At 39.8% G+C, this 17,275-nt stretch overlaps 1 protein-coding gene across 4 annotated transcripts in view; it reads left to right on the top strand.

Moving 5' to 3' along the window:
- The window catches only part of SPIRE1 (spire type actin nucleation factor 1), a 182,592-nt gene that overhangs the window by 135,528 nt on the left and 29,789 nt on the right, over nt 1-17,275 (top strand). For 2 of the 4 annotated variants that reach the window (XM_006164051.2, XM_006164049.2), the window contains exons 8-9: nt 8,621-8,662; nt 14,706-14,878. In XM_006164051.2, coding sequence (XP_006164113.1) covers nt 8,621-8,662; nt 14,706-14,878 — 215 coding nt within the window. The remainder of the gene's footprint in view (nt 1-8,620; nt 8,663-14,705; nt 14,879-17,275) is intronic. The other 2 variants (XM_006164052.2, XM_006164050.2) reach the window with 1 other exon arrangement.

Here is a 17,275-nt window from a genome sequence, read left to right as displayed (position 1 = left end):
CAGGTTTCTACCCTGTGCTCTCGTCTCCCTGAATAACCTCATCTCCCATGGATTTTGTTTCTGACCACCTTCTAGCTCCCAGTCTACAGTGCAGATCTCTCTCAAATTCAGACCCATACATACAGCTGTCTTCTAGACAAGGCTTCCTCATATTCTACAAGCAAGACAAACCAGCATGTCCACAAGTGAACTTACCAACTCTCCCCAACCCATGTCATCCTGTTTCCCCAAGGCACAAACCTTAGTATAGTGTTTGACTTCTACCTGACAACCAAGCCTTGTTGATTTTTCTTCCTCCAGTCTTTCTAATCTTTCACTTTTTGAATCCAACAACCACTATCCTAACCCAGGCTGTCATCTCGTCTGTTGAATCAGTGCTCTGACGACTCCCTGAGTCCAGTCTTGAACTCTTCAACCATTCCCTTTTGATGTTCCTCACTTCATCTAGCCGTTTGGTTACAGTATGACCTCTGTGATGGCAAGACCTCTGTCTGCCTTACTTCTTGTTAGGCCCGTAGTACAGGACCAGGCCATACAAAGTACTCCTATAGGTGTTAAAATAATTAAGTATATCTTTGGTTACAGAGTTACAGAATGATAAAGGTTGTATCAATATATCCATTTCTAATTTTTATGGCAGCAAATTTTATCTTTAAAAATAAGGTTTAGGGGCCGGGAGTTGGCATGGTAGAAGTTAAATAATTCTTTTTTTAGAATTATTTTATTTAACTTTATTTATTTATGTCTTTTAATTTAATGAAAGAGAGAGTAGGGGGAAATGAGATCCAGGTCTGGGACTCAAACTGTAGTCTGTCCTGTGGGAGTCCAACACCATTAACTACCTTGCCACCTGTTGGCCTGAAGTTAAATCTTAATTTTTAAAAGAATTATTTAATTTTATTTATTCATTCATTTATTTTAATTTGACCAGAGAGAGACACAGAGAGAAAGAGAGAAAAGGGAAGCAAGAAAGCAAGCCACCAGATCTAGGACTCAAACCGTGGTTGGCCATGTGGGAGTCTCTAGCACCTTAACCACCACACCACCTGCTGGTCCCCAAGTTAAATAATTCTTTTTTTTTTTTTTTAAATGAGATTTAAAGCATGCTAGCTAACAAATTTATATGAACATTTGTGCATGAGCCAAGACACATAAAGCATGCAAACCAAGGGTTCTTTTCCTGGGAGTCCTTGAATGATCCTGAGGAGGGTTTGTGAGTCATCTGAAATAGAAAGCATTGCGTATTTCACAAAGTGCATATTTGTGTGTTTTTCTGAAGAGAAAGTCCATAGCTTCTCTCATATTTCTAAAAAGTCGAACCTCAGAAGAGTAAGAACCACCTTTAAAACAAGGAAATGGTACTATAGAATGGTAGTTTAAGGCTATGTTTTAAAAAGCAAAATGACAACTTGAAAAAGAGTGATGCAAGTAATAGAAAAGAGTTCAACAAAACTATAAGGTGAAAAACAAGTACATTACCATGAAAAAGTAAGCTTTACAGAAGTCAAGAGTAACTAGGTTTAGGGATTACAAATTTCCGTGGAATATAGAAAGGAAACCAGCCAGGCATAATGTACTTAGGTGGTTGGAATTGATCATCGACATTTATATAGATCCTTAATTTTTCTGTGTTGAACCTTTTAGATCATTAGTCACTGTGCCAGCAACTGGGGATTCAGAGAGGAGTACAGCATAGTCCTTACTCAGAGTACTTCCAGAATACTAGTGACTCTGAAGTGCTGTGCTATTCCCGTTGCAAGAGACATAAATGAACATTAACAACAGCCTGTCAGGATATCTGTAAGTCAGGCCATTCAGGGGAGTTTTAAGAAAAATGAGCAATCCTTTTAACCAGTCCAGGGGACACGCCCCATTGCATCAAAGTGTCACAGCAGACTTTTTTTACTTGTGGTAAGAACACTTGGGCGAGATCCACCCTCTTAACAAATGTTTAATCGTGCAGTACAGTATGAGCTGACTGTAGGTGCAGTGTTATACACATCGCTAGAACTTCCTCATCTCTGACTTAGTAACTCCCCACCCCTCTCCCCTCAGCCCCTGGCAACCACCGTTCCACTCTTTAGTTCCATGAACTTGACTATTTAGAAACCTTATATAAGTGGAATCATCAGTGTGTCTTTCTGTAACTGGTTTTATTTAAATTAGCATGATGTCCTGAAGGCTTATCCATGTTGTTACATATTGCAGAATTTCCTTCTTACATAAGGATGAATAACAGTATTTCATTTTATATACCATGTTTTCTTTATTTTATTGCCAGCGGCCACCAGAGAGAGAGAAAGTACCCCACAGTGGGGCTTGGTTGCGTCGTAGTCCATTCTCCTTTTCTCCATCCTGTCAGGATTTGGGGCACAAACTCACAAGCACTGGGTGTGGTGTGTTAAGAGTCTTTTTTTTTATGATGAAAGTTCATTTTTTTTTTCAAATACTTTTTACTCAATCTTTTCAGATGGTCATGTGATGTTCTTTCCTTTATCCTGGTAATGTGATGCATCAGTGATAGATTTTTGTATGTTGTATTTAGAAGTATTCTTCCCTCTTTATTTCACATTAATTCTTCTTCCATGTTCAATAGAGTTCACTAGTAAAGCCATCTGGTCCCAGGCTTCACTCTGTTGGAGGTTTTTTCCTTTTTTTTTTTTTTTTAAAGTATATATATATATATTTTTAGTTATGATAGAGCATGAGTTCATATATGTGAAAGTGAGTAAGAAAGAAATGGAAGGGAACCAACAGCATAATGGCTATGTCGCTGGACTCCCACGTAGTCGACCACGGTTCGTGTCCCGGACCCGGCAGCTTAAAACTCACACCGGGCGCATGTGCGTGCGTGCCCAAGATCCCAAGAGGAGAATGGAGGAGAAGGGATTGCAGTATGACCATCCCCCCTGGGGGGTGATTTCTCGCTTTCTGTCTTTCTGTCTCTCTCTGTCTGTCTGGCGAGTGCACGCGCCCTATAGCAAAAAACCTCTCCAAAAAAAAGGAAAGAAAGAAATAGAAGAGATGAGTACCCACACAGTCTGGTCATGCCATGATCGCTTTCCTCCAGTTGTCCATCTCACTGGATCATGTGCATGGATCTCGTACATGTGCCTACTGTGTTTCAGGCCAGCCAGGCCAGGGATTTGAACTATGGTCACCGTGTGGGAGCCACTTTTCTTTTTTTAATTTAATTTAATTTTTAAATTGTATTTGTTTTATTTATTTATTTTACTTTGACCAGAGAGGGACAGAGTGAGAAGGAGAGGGAAAGTGAGAAAGTGAGCTGCCAGGTCCAGGACTCGAACCATGTTTGGCCACGTGGGAGTCCAGCGCCCTTAACCACCATGCCACCTGTCAGCCATGCAAGCCACTTTTCTTGAGCAGTGCTTTACCACTGCACCACAGAGGCGGTCTGGAAGCATTTTGATTACTGATTCAATCTCTTGTAGCAGCTCTTTTTCGCATATATTGTTTTCAGTTTCACTCTTTGAAAATTATATTTAGATGCTAACAGAAACCCTATTTTAAAATAATGTCAATTTTATATAGAGTATTTCTTATTTTAACCTTGAAAGTTGGTATTTCACAGTACCCAGAATTGAGTTGTTATAGAAAGTGGTTGTTCTGAGAGGGTCTTACTGTAGGGTTCTGAGTTCAAACTGATCTTAGACACTAATTGGAAAGTAAAGTATTTGGGCACATTTTTTTCTGCAGATCTACATTGGCTCCTACTGTACAATTTTGTTTGGGAGAGGTTAGTCAGGATAACATTGGCAAAATTAACTTGAAGATAAGTTTCCTTGAACATTTTTTTCTTCTAATTATTTATTTTACTTTATTTATTCATTCATTTATTTTCATTTGACCAAAGAAAGACAGATACACAGAGAGAAGGAAAGTGAGAAAGCAAACCACCAGATCCAGAACTCGAACCATGGTTGGCCATGTGGGAGTGTCCAGCACCTAAACCACTACACCACCTGCTGGCCTACCTTGAACATTTTTAAACCTTTTCTCTATCTCATTGTAAGTGAAAACCCATTATAAAAATGGAGAGAATGTTTAAATGTATAAAGTATTATGCATAGTTTCAGTAGCTGGAGGCATCCATTGTGAGTTTTCTTGTACATTATGAAATTACAATAAAAGTCTGTATATATGCAGTTTTCTGCTCTCTCCTTTTAGCTGTGAATGTGGCATGAACATCTTCCTAAATCCTGACTCAGAGCATGATTGACAAGGACATGATCCCCTAACATGGCTAAATTATATCATACTTACCTAGTTCTCTACTGTCTCACAGTCTGCTTTTTTCCTAGTCCTGAAATTCCTATTCTTGTGCATCAGTCTTTGTTCCTGTCTCTTACCATTTTCTTTTCCCTAAACATCTTAGTTGCTATGGTCTTTGATTGCTATCCTCTTTGTGGTGTATAGAGCTTGGAAAAGATGTGCATCTTTCTTAGAAAAAATATCATCTCTTACTTATGCAAAAATTAGTCCTATTTCAAAAGGTATGTTCATCTGTCAAAGAAGAAGATACAGAGAACATTGAGTATTTGGAGAATATGTGATAATTTATTTGCAGTATGTCATTAAGCAAATCAAGAGTAGATAGGATTTGGGTTTAGAAATGTAGTTTTTGAATAGTGGGTGGCAGATTATTCTCATCAATACCAGATTCCTAACTATTTTGCCACAAGATAACTAAATCACAGCAAAATGCCTGCTTAAATGTTACACTGCCGGACTTGTGTGTGTGCATGCCCAGAATCCCAACATGGTAGAGAAATGAAAGAGAAGGGATTGTAGTGTGACCAGACCCCTACAGAGGGTACTTTCTCTCTCTCTGTCTTCTCTCTCTGTTTCTCTGTCTCTCTTTCTGGTGAGTACACACACCCTCTGGAACAGTTTTATAAATAAATAAGTAAAAGTTTCTTCTGGCCCAGGTACAGCAGGCACACTAGTTGTTGCTGCTGCTTGCCAGGCTGTAGCGACATGAGAGACCCACCCTAAAAGCCAGGTGCAGTGACACACACCTGTGGTTCCAGCTATTTTAGAGGCTGAGGCAGGAAGATCCCAATATAGTGACACCCTTTTATTTTTTTAAAGTGTACTTACTTATGTCATGAGAAGAGACCCAGAGAGAGAGAGAAATAAGTATCCTCTTCCGGGTCCTAAGCCACAGTTGTCCCCCAGCCCTTCCAGCTAGCCAGGATTATGAGCCCACATCCTGGTGTGTACAGGTTGACCAGCAAACTGAACCTACGATCTCCCATGAAGAGCCAGCTTCAGCTGAGCAGCTTGTCTCCCCTTTGCCGTTGACCTGGCCTGAGACCCTGTCTTTGGGGGAAGGTTTCTAACTAACATACACATTAGGGTGAAAATGTTTAAATACCATTTCCTGGTCATCACACAGTATGATTGTTAAATAGTAGCGGCTTTATCTTCCCCTTCTAAGACACATTTCCTTCACTGACAGAGGTGCTTTTAAAAAACATTCACATGATTCTGTTATCTTGCTACAAAGTATGGGGAATGTAATTCAGTGCTCTTCCTTGACACCATTTTTTAAAAATCAGTATATTGGGGGCTGGCAGTTGGCATTGTGGTTAAGGGTGCTGGACTCACCACATGGCTGACCGTGGTTCAAGTCCTGGACCTGGTGACTTACTTTCTCACTTCCCCTCTCTCACGTGCTCTGTCCCTCTCATATATTTATAAATATAAATATGCATTTATAAATATATATTTATGAATATATTTTTTGAGACTTTAGGTTATCAATATAATTCATTCCCTTTTAAAAATTTACAGAAATACATATTAAGAGATACTTACATTTCATTAAGTTGGGATATTAGAACTCTAGAGGCCATCGTCCTGGAAAACATCAATCAGCTGACATTCTACCCAATATGCCTGTACTTGCAAACCCACTGTGGATTGCACCCGTGTGCTCCTCTGACCACAAAGACACCAGCTGCCTGTTCTCCCTCCAAGGCATAACCCCATCTGATCTTTAGCCTTCTAGAAATCAGAAGTCAGGAGGGCAGGCTGTCTTCAGTGACGACAAAGTTTCTTTAGAAAAGGAGTTAAAAATTAAGGACTTTGTGGAAGAGGGTGTCAAGAAAGTTAGAAAAATTATTAATATCTCAAATTCTCCTGCATTGTTTTTATGAAGAGGATTCAAAAGGATGGAAGAAAGAATATGACAAAAGATATTCAGAGAAATATTGCTATGGTTTCAACAGTTTTGGAGAATCTAGGAAGTCCTCATGGATTTTGCTTTTGAAATGGAGAAAGAAGACTATACTTTGTGAGGGAAGGAAGGAGGAGTGACCAGGGGGATACCTGAAGTGCTGTTTCAGCGTTTGATGTGGCAGTTTCTAAACAGTAGTAGGGGAAATAGGAGGCCAAGCCTTGGCTACAGAAAGGTGTTCTCTTTGCTGCTTTATCATCAAAGTGCTGGTAAGAGTTTTTGTCTGCAATGAAAGCAGATACTTTTCACTGGCATGAATACCAAAATTCATCAAATCTTTGCTCTAACTGTTTTTACTCCCCCTCTCCCCTGAGGTCACGTGCACTTGATGGAGAGAGGGAGAGAGAGAAAGCATGCCCCAGTGAGGCGCGGTCACACCACAGTCCCTTTTCCTCTATTTCTGAGCATGCAGGGTACATGAATGCAATGGGTTTTCAAGCCTCAAGAGCCAGGATTTAAATCACATTGTCAGCCATGTGGAATCAGCTCCCTTAACCAGGGGCCAGCCCTGTAATAACTTTTTTTTTTAACAGCTTTGTTGAGATATAATTTATATACCATAAAATTCACCCATTTAAAGTATTTAATAACTTAGTGGGTTTTATTATTTGAAGTAAATATTTTAAAGCAAATTATGTCAACACAGAAATGATCATTTTATTCTTAATAAATGATCATTATTGAACTTTATGCTAAGAGCTATCTTAAGCCTTTCTGTCTGTTTTTAAGATTTTTGCCATAGGGTGCACGTGCTCACTGTAGAGAGAAAAACAGTGAGAGGGAAAGGGTAGAAATCACCACTGAGGGAGACAGCCATGCTGCAGTCTCCTCCCCTATTCTCCTCATGGAATTCTGGGCGCGCACGCTTGCTTGCCTGATGTGTTTCAAGCCATCAGGTCCAAAATTCAAATCGTGGTTGACCATGTGGGAGTGCAGCACTTAACCCTCAGTGCCACCTCTTGGTCCCGTTAAGCCTCTTTTTTGTATGAAGTCATTTCATCTTTATAGCAATTCCATGAGCATAGGGGCCAATGTTTATGTTATGCAGCTGGAGGAACTTAAATTCAGAGAAGTTAGGCAACTTGCCCAAGATCACACTGCTAGTAAAGAGCAGAGCTAAGCTATTCAAACTTAGCCACTCTTGCTTCTTTTGCAAGGACTAGGTTATATTGTCCACAACGGACAGTTCATTAACACCTTGTAGGGCTGCTAGTTTCTGGTTGCAATTTTTTATGAAATGTTTCACTTTTATTCAGAGAGCCAAATTTTTATCCTGGCAAAAGTCACTGAAAGATAGATTATTCTCAAATTTTAAGTTTTGGGATTGACTTTACCTGCTGGTTAAGCCAGCTGGATCCCACATGGCCAACCACACCATTCAAGTCCCAGACCTGGTGGTTTGAGAAACACACTGAGCGTGTGTATGTGTGTGTCCATCCACAATCCCAAAAGGAAGGAGAGATGGATAAGGGATTGTGGCATGACCATTCCCCATGAAAGGTATTTTCTCCCCTCCTCTCTTTCTCTCTCTGACTAGTGCACACGCCTTCTTGCAAAAAATAAAAAATAACTTCTTTATAAAGTTTTTTAAGTGTTTCTTAAAATCATGTTATAAAACATAACTTTTTTTTTTTTTGGAGAGGTTTTTGGTATAGGGTGTGTGCACTCACCAGAAAGACAGAGACAGAAAGCAAGAAATCATCCCCCAGGGGGGATGGCCATGCCGCAGCCCCTTTTCCATTCTCCTCTCGGGATCTTGGGCACGCACACACATGTGCCTAGTGTGAGTTTAAGCCACCGGGTCCAGGACTCAAACCGCAGTTGACTACATGGAAGTCCAGCGACATGCCATTACACCAACTGCTGGTCCTGTATTCTGTTTTTTTAAATAAGTGTTTGTACCTTTGGTATACTTAAACTCATGCCAGGCTTGTGTGCATGAGTGCCCAAGATCCCAAGAGGAGAATGGAGGAGAAGGGATTGCACCGTGGCCGTCCCCCCTGGGGGGTGATTTCTCACTTTCTGTCTCTCTGTCTCTGTCGTTCTGGTGAGTGCACGTGCCCTATAGCAAAAAAAAAAAAAAGTTTGTATCTTTATCATACATTCATTTCTAACATGTTCTTTAAAAAATTATTTTCCTTTTATTGTTGCCCCATTTCAAGTCTTAGTTATATAGTTGGAACTAAGACTCTTGCATGGTTTTATTGTATTTCAGATTTTTATTCATTAGCTTTGCCTTAGAGTCTGAGATGTGCCACTCAGGGTCATTGTTAAACCTTCCTCTCCTTTTTGTCCTTTGTGTATATTCCTAACAGCTGAATTATTTTCTTTTTATTGTTTGTTTTCTTTTTTTTCCAGCAATCCGGCCACTTAGCATGTCTCACAGTTTTGACTTGTCAGGTAAAAAGAAAAACAAAAGCGCTTTCACACCTGACGTGGATTTTGTGGTTTCTGTGAAATGCATATCATTCATTTGCTTATTCAGGCATATCAAAAAAGAAAATTGAAGGGCTTCTTCTGAGTTGTGGTCAATAAAATAAAACATCCTGCTTATTTAAAAACAATATTCTTTTTAAAATTAAAATCACAAGAAATCTGTTACCTCCCAAGGGCTTGTGCAAGAGCCATTATAGCATAATTAGGGTCGTGGAGTATGACTGCCCACCCTTGTCACAGCCGTCACTTCCGGGCCTTTCTGGTGGCAATGATGTAAACGTCTAAAACAGACCTTTATATTAATAGGAAAAATTTTAAAAACAAAGCCAAAGTTTTGGCCTTTCCTATTCTCCATAAAACATTTAGCATTTTAGTAGCTAAACTCAAAACAGCTACTTCAGGTGACTGTAGCACAGCAATTAATAGGCAAGAGTTGACCCGTCACTGTGCTTGGTAACACACCTAGTCGTGACAGACTTTGAATGCTAGTTAATAATATCTTTTTTTAAAGAATTATTTTATTTAACTTAATTAATTTTAATTTGTCCAGAGAGGGACAGAGTGAGAGAGAGAGGGAAAGTAAGAAAACAAGCCACCAGGTCCAGGATTCAAACCATAGTCAGCCATGTGGGAGTCCAGTGCCTTTAACCACTGTGCCACCTGCCAGCCCCAAAAATACATATTTTTAAAGAGCATGGTAATAGCTTTAGTTGTGATATATAATTATGGGTTCCAGGTTTCTAGTACAAGTTTAGACCCAGTTAAGTAGACAGGACACTCTCAACAGAATCCCCCTGCCACAGACCACCACTTTCTCCACTGACCCAGACCATGGCATACATGCTACCACACAGCATGATTAGGGAGGGCCCAGGATACACGCCCAGGACCCTTCCCATGTGGGCCCAGCTCCAGCTACATACCTCTGTGCCATACCACCCAGCCCCTAGTGACTAAATTTGCAAAATAAGTCTCTTTTATACTGAAATTTTTAATATATTTGAGAAATTTTTCAAAACCATCTTAAAATATTTTGCAAATTGGGATATTTAATTTTAGAAGTTGTTATTTTGAAAGTAAAATGAGATAGAAGTTAGAACTAATATTTTCTTCCAGAATATTCTTTTAAATGCCTTGAAACCCTTTTTAAGATATACAGTCATTGGTTTACCTAACATGCAAATTCATGTTTGAGGAGCCTGGGAATTCTAGCATTGTATTCTGTATTTGAATGTTTACTGGATATTTTCTCAACTATAAAACTAGTTCCCAGCTGTTTTTAAATGTCTGAGACATGACCCTAATATTTTAGTCTTTGCTTTACTATTTTTGACTGACCACTGAAGAGCTTTTTCTATTTTCTTTATTCATTTGGCAATTTTTATTTTATCAACCATTTGCAGAGTGGCCCTGTAAAAAAATTCTTTGGTAACATAAAGTCAAACATTTGGGAAATGTGTTACTACTAATCTCTAAATCTTCGCAATATAAATTGCAGTTTATCTCTGAATGTCTACTAAAGATGTTTCTGTCAGTCGGACTATAAGGGCTACCTAACACATTGACTGTTACTAGTGTAAATTAGGCACATGTGGCTGATGCAGACAGTGTGCATGCTCACACACACCTGTGAGCAGGTGCATTCTGTGTTTATCTAGACGGCGTGCTCAAAAGAAAGCTCTTGGTACTTAACGTCCTTGCTGTAAAAGGGTAGCAAGTATTTTTCATTTATTTTTGCTGCTTATCATTTGCTATAATTTATTTTGTGCCTTAGTGTACTTTGTGATTTCCAAGTGCTTTATTCTTGATTTCTTGTGCTGCTTTTATGTTTTTCATTGTCACATTTGACTATTAATTATAAGTGTCCCTAATTGTAAATGAAAAAGACTGACCCCATTCTTCCAACTTAAATGCAAAGATTGGAATGCACTTTCTGAATTAGAAAATGAGCAAACTAAGGAGTAAATGTTTTAAACGTGTGGTCTAAATAATGATGCTGAACTTTAAGTGTAGAGTAAGACATTATGAAGTATATTCTTCTGCCTAAGTATCTCTGAGAAATATTAATTGTGAAAATTGTAACCCCTTCAACATCAATTAAGGTAAGTATACTTTATTTATCTCTAATTGTATTTTTTTATTAAATAGATCATATGTATTTTGGTCACATTTTCTCCAACTAGGTAAGGCAGCAGACACACATTAAGTTATTATACAAAGTATTTCATGTCACGAGTGTGCATTTTAGATTCCGAACCAATGATATGTGATTTCTAAAGCCATACCTAAATATTTCACATCTTAAATATTTTATCTACATGTAATTATCACCAGTTTTATTTCAAGAAATACCATCTTACAGAAGAAATACAAAATCTAATCCAAGTGAGTAGTTTTTCTCATTGGATACATTGAAGTAATAATGAGGATTTATCTATTTAGACAGAAAAATGTAAGTATTCAAGCTCTTTTACAAAATGTTCAATCTAGTCTTTTATAGATATGTGTTAGGTTATTGGGAAAGTCATGACACATTTTTTGCATAGAAAAATATGTCATGACTTTTCCAATGATCTAATAGTAGAAGATAAAATCACACATAGTGGTTAGTCTCATATGTGGAGATTATCCTGAAACCTTATTTTATATAACCTGTTTATAGTAATTCCATTTCCCCCAAAACTTTGAATTTAGCATAGGAGCTTATTATAGTAGTTTTCGTTTATGAGCTAAAAATGACAGTTATCAATCTCATAGCTCTTAGTCTCCCACCATCAGAGAGCTATTTGGCAATTCTCACTTCCCTTGCATCAACATTAGCATGAACTCATGGCAGCCCCTGTTGTATAACTGTGTTCCCTGAACTTCACTTAAGCCACCTTGATGATTTTTGTCAGCCTTAAGTGCCACTGGTTCTACTTAAACATTTTAATCTACCATAAATGACTTTTTAGGTTTTTTTAAGCAGTACTACCCATAAAATCATTAATCTGGGGGCCAGCAGGAGGCATGATGATCAAGGGAGCTGGACTTCCACATGGCCAAAAGTGGTCTGAGTCCCAGACCTGACGGCTTGCTTTCTCACTTTCTCTCTCTTTCTCTCTCTCTCACTGTGTCCCTCTCTAGTCAAAATAAGTAAATAAATAAATAAAATTAAATAAAATTTTAAAAATCAAGAACCTGTTGTAGTAGTTACATTTTTTCTGCATCATATTAAAGTAAATACACTTAGAGCCATTAAAACAATGTTAGTGTTCCTCTGTACTGCAATGGCATGAATATAGTTCCCCTCTTAGAGAAATTCCTATTTGGTAGATTGGAAATGCGAGACCAGCCTTGCAAGCTAATGATGTCATTTTTATTACTGTATCTCCGATAATGGGAGCGAGCTGCTTCCATTCCTTTAGGATGTGGAAAGCTGAGAAAGTTGGGGAATATGCGAATTTTAAACCTTTGTGCTTTCTCCTGCAAGATTATTGCAGCAGTATGGACAAAACAAGTATCCCATTTAAGACCATATTTAAAAACTTCCTTTTTTCTTGAGTAAGAATTAATCCGTTAGCCCAAGTCATTTTCTTTTTTGCTTCCTGGAAAACTTTTTTTTTAACAATTATTTTATTGAACTTATGTATTATTGTTATTACTTTTTTAATTTGATCAGAGAGAGACAGAGAGAAAGCAAGTTGCCAGGTCTGGGACTTGAACCATGGCCAGTCATGTGGGAGTCCAGCACCTTAACCACCATACCACCTGCCAGCCCCACTTTCTGGAATACTTCAAAAATATTTTAAAGGATAATTTCCCCCACATCACCTTATGAAAGATTTATTTGAAGATTTTAACCTTTATAATTTGTATAAAACCTATTGCTTTTTCCCATTTGCCCCTTTCAGCACCCCTCCCCCCACTACCACTAGTGATTTATTTGTTCTAGCTATTTAATACCTGGGAAGGTAATGATAAAACAAATAAATGTGCTGTCAAGTTTCTCCATTGAAAATTCTTTTTTTTTGGAGAGGTTTTTTTTTTTTAATTTTTGCTATAGGGCACGTACGCTCACCAGACAGACAGAGAGAGACAGAGAGACAGAAAGCAAGAAATCACCCCCCAGGGAGGATGGCCACGCCGCAGTCCCTTCTCCTCCATTCTCCTCTCGGGATCTTGGGCACGCGCCCGGCGTGCTTTTAAGCCGCTGGGTCCCGGACTTGAACCACGGTCGACTACGTGGGAATCCAGCAACATAGCCATTATGCTAACTGCTGGTCCCCTCTCCATTGAAAATTCTACCTAAAATGATATGTGACTAATGAACAGCTGTCTCTCTCTTTCTTGCTTTCTTTTTTCCCTTAACCTTTATCTTTTTCTTTAACTTCTATCCTTCCCAGCTTGTTCAAACCCTTCCTTCAGGTTCACAAAAATATGTTCTATGGCTTTCTTAATCTCTAAAAATAAGCATAAACTGTAAATATTAAATAAGGCCCGTCATTCATCATAAATAATTTACGTGGTTCCTTTGATGTCAAGGAATGATGTACGAGAACCCACTTGTACACTGTTTGCTGAAACGGTACCTCTTACACTTCAGGCATATAAACGTCATTGGTTGGGGCAAAAAGCCTACTCTAAACTGGACATTCTTGTGTTTTATAATAGCTTGTGTTCCAGTGCTTCCCCTACCAAACAGCATCAGTCATGTCTTTGTCATTTGAGGACTTAATGTGCCCTGAGCCCAAGCTCCGGGAGCGTCCCACACTGTCCCACATGCAGGAAGTAGTTTATGGTGCTGGTCGTTCTGCAGTGACTGCTGCTTTTCACTTGGAAGTGCCTCCATTTCCTAGTTAGTTACTAAATGTAGTCCATGTTTAATTTGAAATACTGAAGAAAAGTAGATCCACTTCCACTTGCACTGGAGCATTCCAGGCCACAGTGCCAACAAGCAGGCCTTTAGAATCAGCACTAACGGGACAGCTCTGCTAAACCACTGCGCCTCAGTTTACTCACTCACAATGGAGGGACAAATCAGCATGTAGTCGAAGTGACAGTTGGTGGTCGAAGGTGCTAGACTCCCATATGGCAGATCATGGTTCAAGTCCCGGACCTGGCAGTTTCCTTTCTCACTTTCCCTCTCCCTGTCCCTCCCTGTCCCTCCCTCCCTCCCTCCCTCCCTCTCTCTCTCTCCCTCGCCACAGTGCCAACAAGCAGGCCTTTAGAATCAGCACTAACGGGACAGCTCTGCTAAACCACTGCGCCTCAGTTTACTCACTCACAATGGAGGGACAAATCAGCATGTAGTCGAAGTGACAGTTGGTGGTCGAAGGTGCTAGACTCCCATATGGCAGATCATGGTTCAAGTCCCGGACCTGGCAGTTTCCTTTCTCACTTTCCCTCTCCCTGTCCCTCCCTGTCCCTCCCTCCCTCCCTCCCTCCCTCTCTCTCTGTCCCTCTCTGGTCAAATTAAAATAAAGCTAAATAAAATAATTCTTAAAAAAAAAAAATAAATGACTTAAATCAGACCAGAGGGAATACATCCCAGATTCTTTGTATTCACATTAAGTATGTTTGTATGAATACAGTTATTAGCTATTTTGTTTTTAAGCCAAATCATTTTCAGATCTTACGGCATATGCTGGGTAAGGCGCTGTCTGTGCTCTCCATCCATCTGCCATGAGTTCCTTAGGGGCTGTAGAGTAAAACTAGCTCCTCGAGTCTGAGTCTGCACCTGGAAGATGAAGAAGTTGCAGTCAGTTCTAGCTGTAGGATTTCTTCCAGTTCTTACGTTCTAATCTGTACATGTGACTATGTAATTACTCATTTTAAAGTTTTATGTAATTGAATCTGATCATTAATATCTAACAAAAAATGTTCCAGATACACAGGCAAAGGGTTACTGTATCAAGCCTCTGTTATGTTGGGTGACTTGGAGATGCCTTGTCACCTGGTATGTGCTTCCAACACCAGTTACCTTTCTTGGCTCACGAAAGGTAAGCTTCTGCCTCTCTTTTACCAGATGTCACTACTCCTGACTCTCCAAGGAGCACTGTGGAATCATCTGTGGTGAATGGAGGTTCAACATCACAGACAAAGGCAAATGGGTTAACTCCCGCACAGCAGGTGCCCGTGTCCCGGAAGAAGCTCCTCAAAGCCCCAACTCTGGCCGAACTGGACAGCTCTGACTCAGAGGTGAGGCCTCTTCTCGCACAGCACGGCTTCGAGTCCAGGCTGCTGTGGCTCCCTGACCCAGTTCACTGTCATGTTGCTTCTGTTGTTGCTTCATCGCTTCTCATTTTCCAATCAGTAAAGCTAGAATTAAAATTACCTTGGTTAGCGGAAAATGAACGGTGGCTTACTTACCAGTATTAGTAAAGTTCAGTAGAGTGTACTTTATAGATCAGATTTTGATATAGTTTAAAATTGTAAGTAGGGTTAATCTAACTGAGCAATTTTCAAGCTTATAATATCTAGATATAGTCCTCTTTGCTTGGGGAAGGAAAAAAGTCAAGAAAAATGTATTTCTGTAGGTTCTTCTCTCACAGCACACAAACACATGCAAATGCCCATACATAGGACTGTCCTTCCTGTAAAATACCAGTGAACAAGCCTCTGAAACGGAAACTCTCAATCCTCGTAGTATTCACCAGAGTTCATCCTTCACCTGCCGCCCGTCTGGGGGAAAATCTCGCATTCTCGATTTCGACACCCACCTCTGTGTTGACTCCCAAATCTCTCTCGATCATCTCTCTGCACTGCTGGCATTGAACTTATCGCCTGCTGGGTCTCTGTGGCCTGATCCTCAGAATCAGCTGGTGTAAAACAAAATTATCTTATTCTCTTTCTTCTCACTGACACTCTTCTCAGACTGCACACACACACACATGCACGCAAGCGCGTGCATAAGTTCTCATCTTCTGTTCACTGTCTTAGTTACTGGCTCCATCCTCCCCAACTCATCTAATCTGAGGAATTAATCTCTAATTCTTGACTCAGCAATCTCCACCTCCAATCCAAGAAATACCAATAACAACAACAACTAAAGGTCTTTCATACATTAGTAACAATGGCGAAATCTGGGCCAGCAGGTGGGATAGTGGTTAAGGTGCTGGAATCCCACATGGCAGATCACAGTTTGAGTTCCAGAACTGACGACTTGCTTTCTCATTTCCCTTCTCTCTTTCTCTGGTGAGCATTTGTGCCCTACAGCAGACTTAAAAAATAATTAGTTAAAAAAAGAAATCTTTAAAAAAAGAAATCTTATTGCTAACTGATGTTAGTCATTCTCTCTGTCATCACTATCTAATCAGTCTATCTGATTTTTCTTCTTAGCTTCTGAAACCCTATCTTGTACACACCACCATAATCTTTGTCACTCCTGCTTAAAACCTTTGGAAGGCTCTCTTTCACTTACAGGATCAAGCTCCTCCTCCCTACTGAGACATGTAAAAGCCTCCCTGATCAGATGCCTGTGGCTACCTCTGGTGTTCTCACACGTACACTCACAGCTCGCCTCACATTGTAAACCTCAGCCACACACAACCATTTGTTCTTCCTGCACAGTCCAGAGTTCTTCAGCTCTGTCTGGCTGCATCTGGCCCTCGTTTGATAAGAGGACTGAGCAGGAGCATCGTCATGGTGGAGAAGGACTCTTTTTTTACAGATGAAGAAATGGAGGCACAATGGGACCAGCAGTTAGTATAATGGCTGTGTTGCTGAACTCCCATGTAGCCGACCGCAGTTTGAGTCCCAGACCCGATGGCTTAAACTCACGCTGGGCGCATGTGCGTGCGTGCCCAAGATCCCAAAAGGAGAATGGAGGAGAAGGGATTGCGGCGTGGCCATCCTCCCTGGGGGGTGATTTCTCGCTTTTTGTCTCTCTGTCTCTCTCTTTCTGGCGAGCACATATGTCCTATAGCAAAAACCTCTTAGAATCATAATTTTTTTAAAAAAATGTCATGAGCATTTTCTCACCTGATTAAATGTCCTTTTCTAGCATAATGCCTAATATCTGTGTGATATCCCCTCATCATAATTTACCATATTTTATTTACCTCATCCCCTGTTCTGAAACATTTGGCTCACTTCCTGTTTTCTGCCATTATAAATAACAGTACTTTTAAGAATATCCTACGTTACATTTTTACTTTGAATTATTGCACAGAATATTTCTCGAATTACATGTGCAAAGTAGAAGAATGCCCATTTTTATAGCTTTTGTTACATATTGCCAAGTTTCTTAAAGCTACAAGGGTCCTCAGATGGCACGGTGGTTAAGGTGCTGGACTCCCACATGGCCAGCCATGATTCGAGTCCCGGACCTGGTGGCTTGCTTTCTGACTTTCTCTCTCTCTGTCCCTATCTGGTCAAATGAAAATGAATAAGTAGAATTAAATAAAATGATACTTTAGACAAAAGAAAGAAAGCTAGCCAGCCACAGTAGCTACTTTTGTTGAGCTAACTCCTGCTCCACTTAAAATATTAATGTGTCTTCACAAAGACCCTAGAAAGTAGCGATGATCATTATGTAAAATATAAAGAAACAAACACAGAGAAATGTTGTCTTAGTTCAGAGTTAGTAAGTGATGG

Source organism: Tupaia chinensis, unplaced genomic scaffold, assembly GCF_000334495.1.
Source record: "Tupaia chinensis unplaced genomic scaffold, TupChi_1.0 Scaffold143584_1, whole genome shotgun sequence".
Lineage (NCBI taxonomy): Eukaryota > Metazoa > Chordata > Mammalia > Scandentia > Tupaiidae > Tupaia > Tupaia belangeri.
Note: the sequence above shows the minus strand (reverse complement) of the source record. Positions and strands in the feature narration are given on the sequence as shown.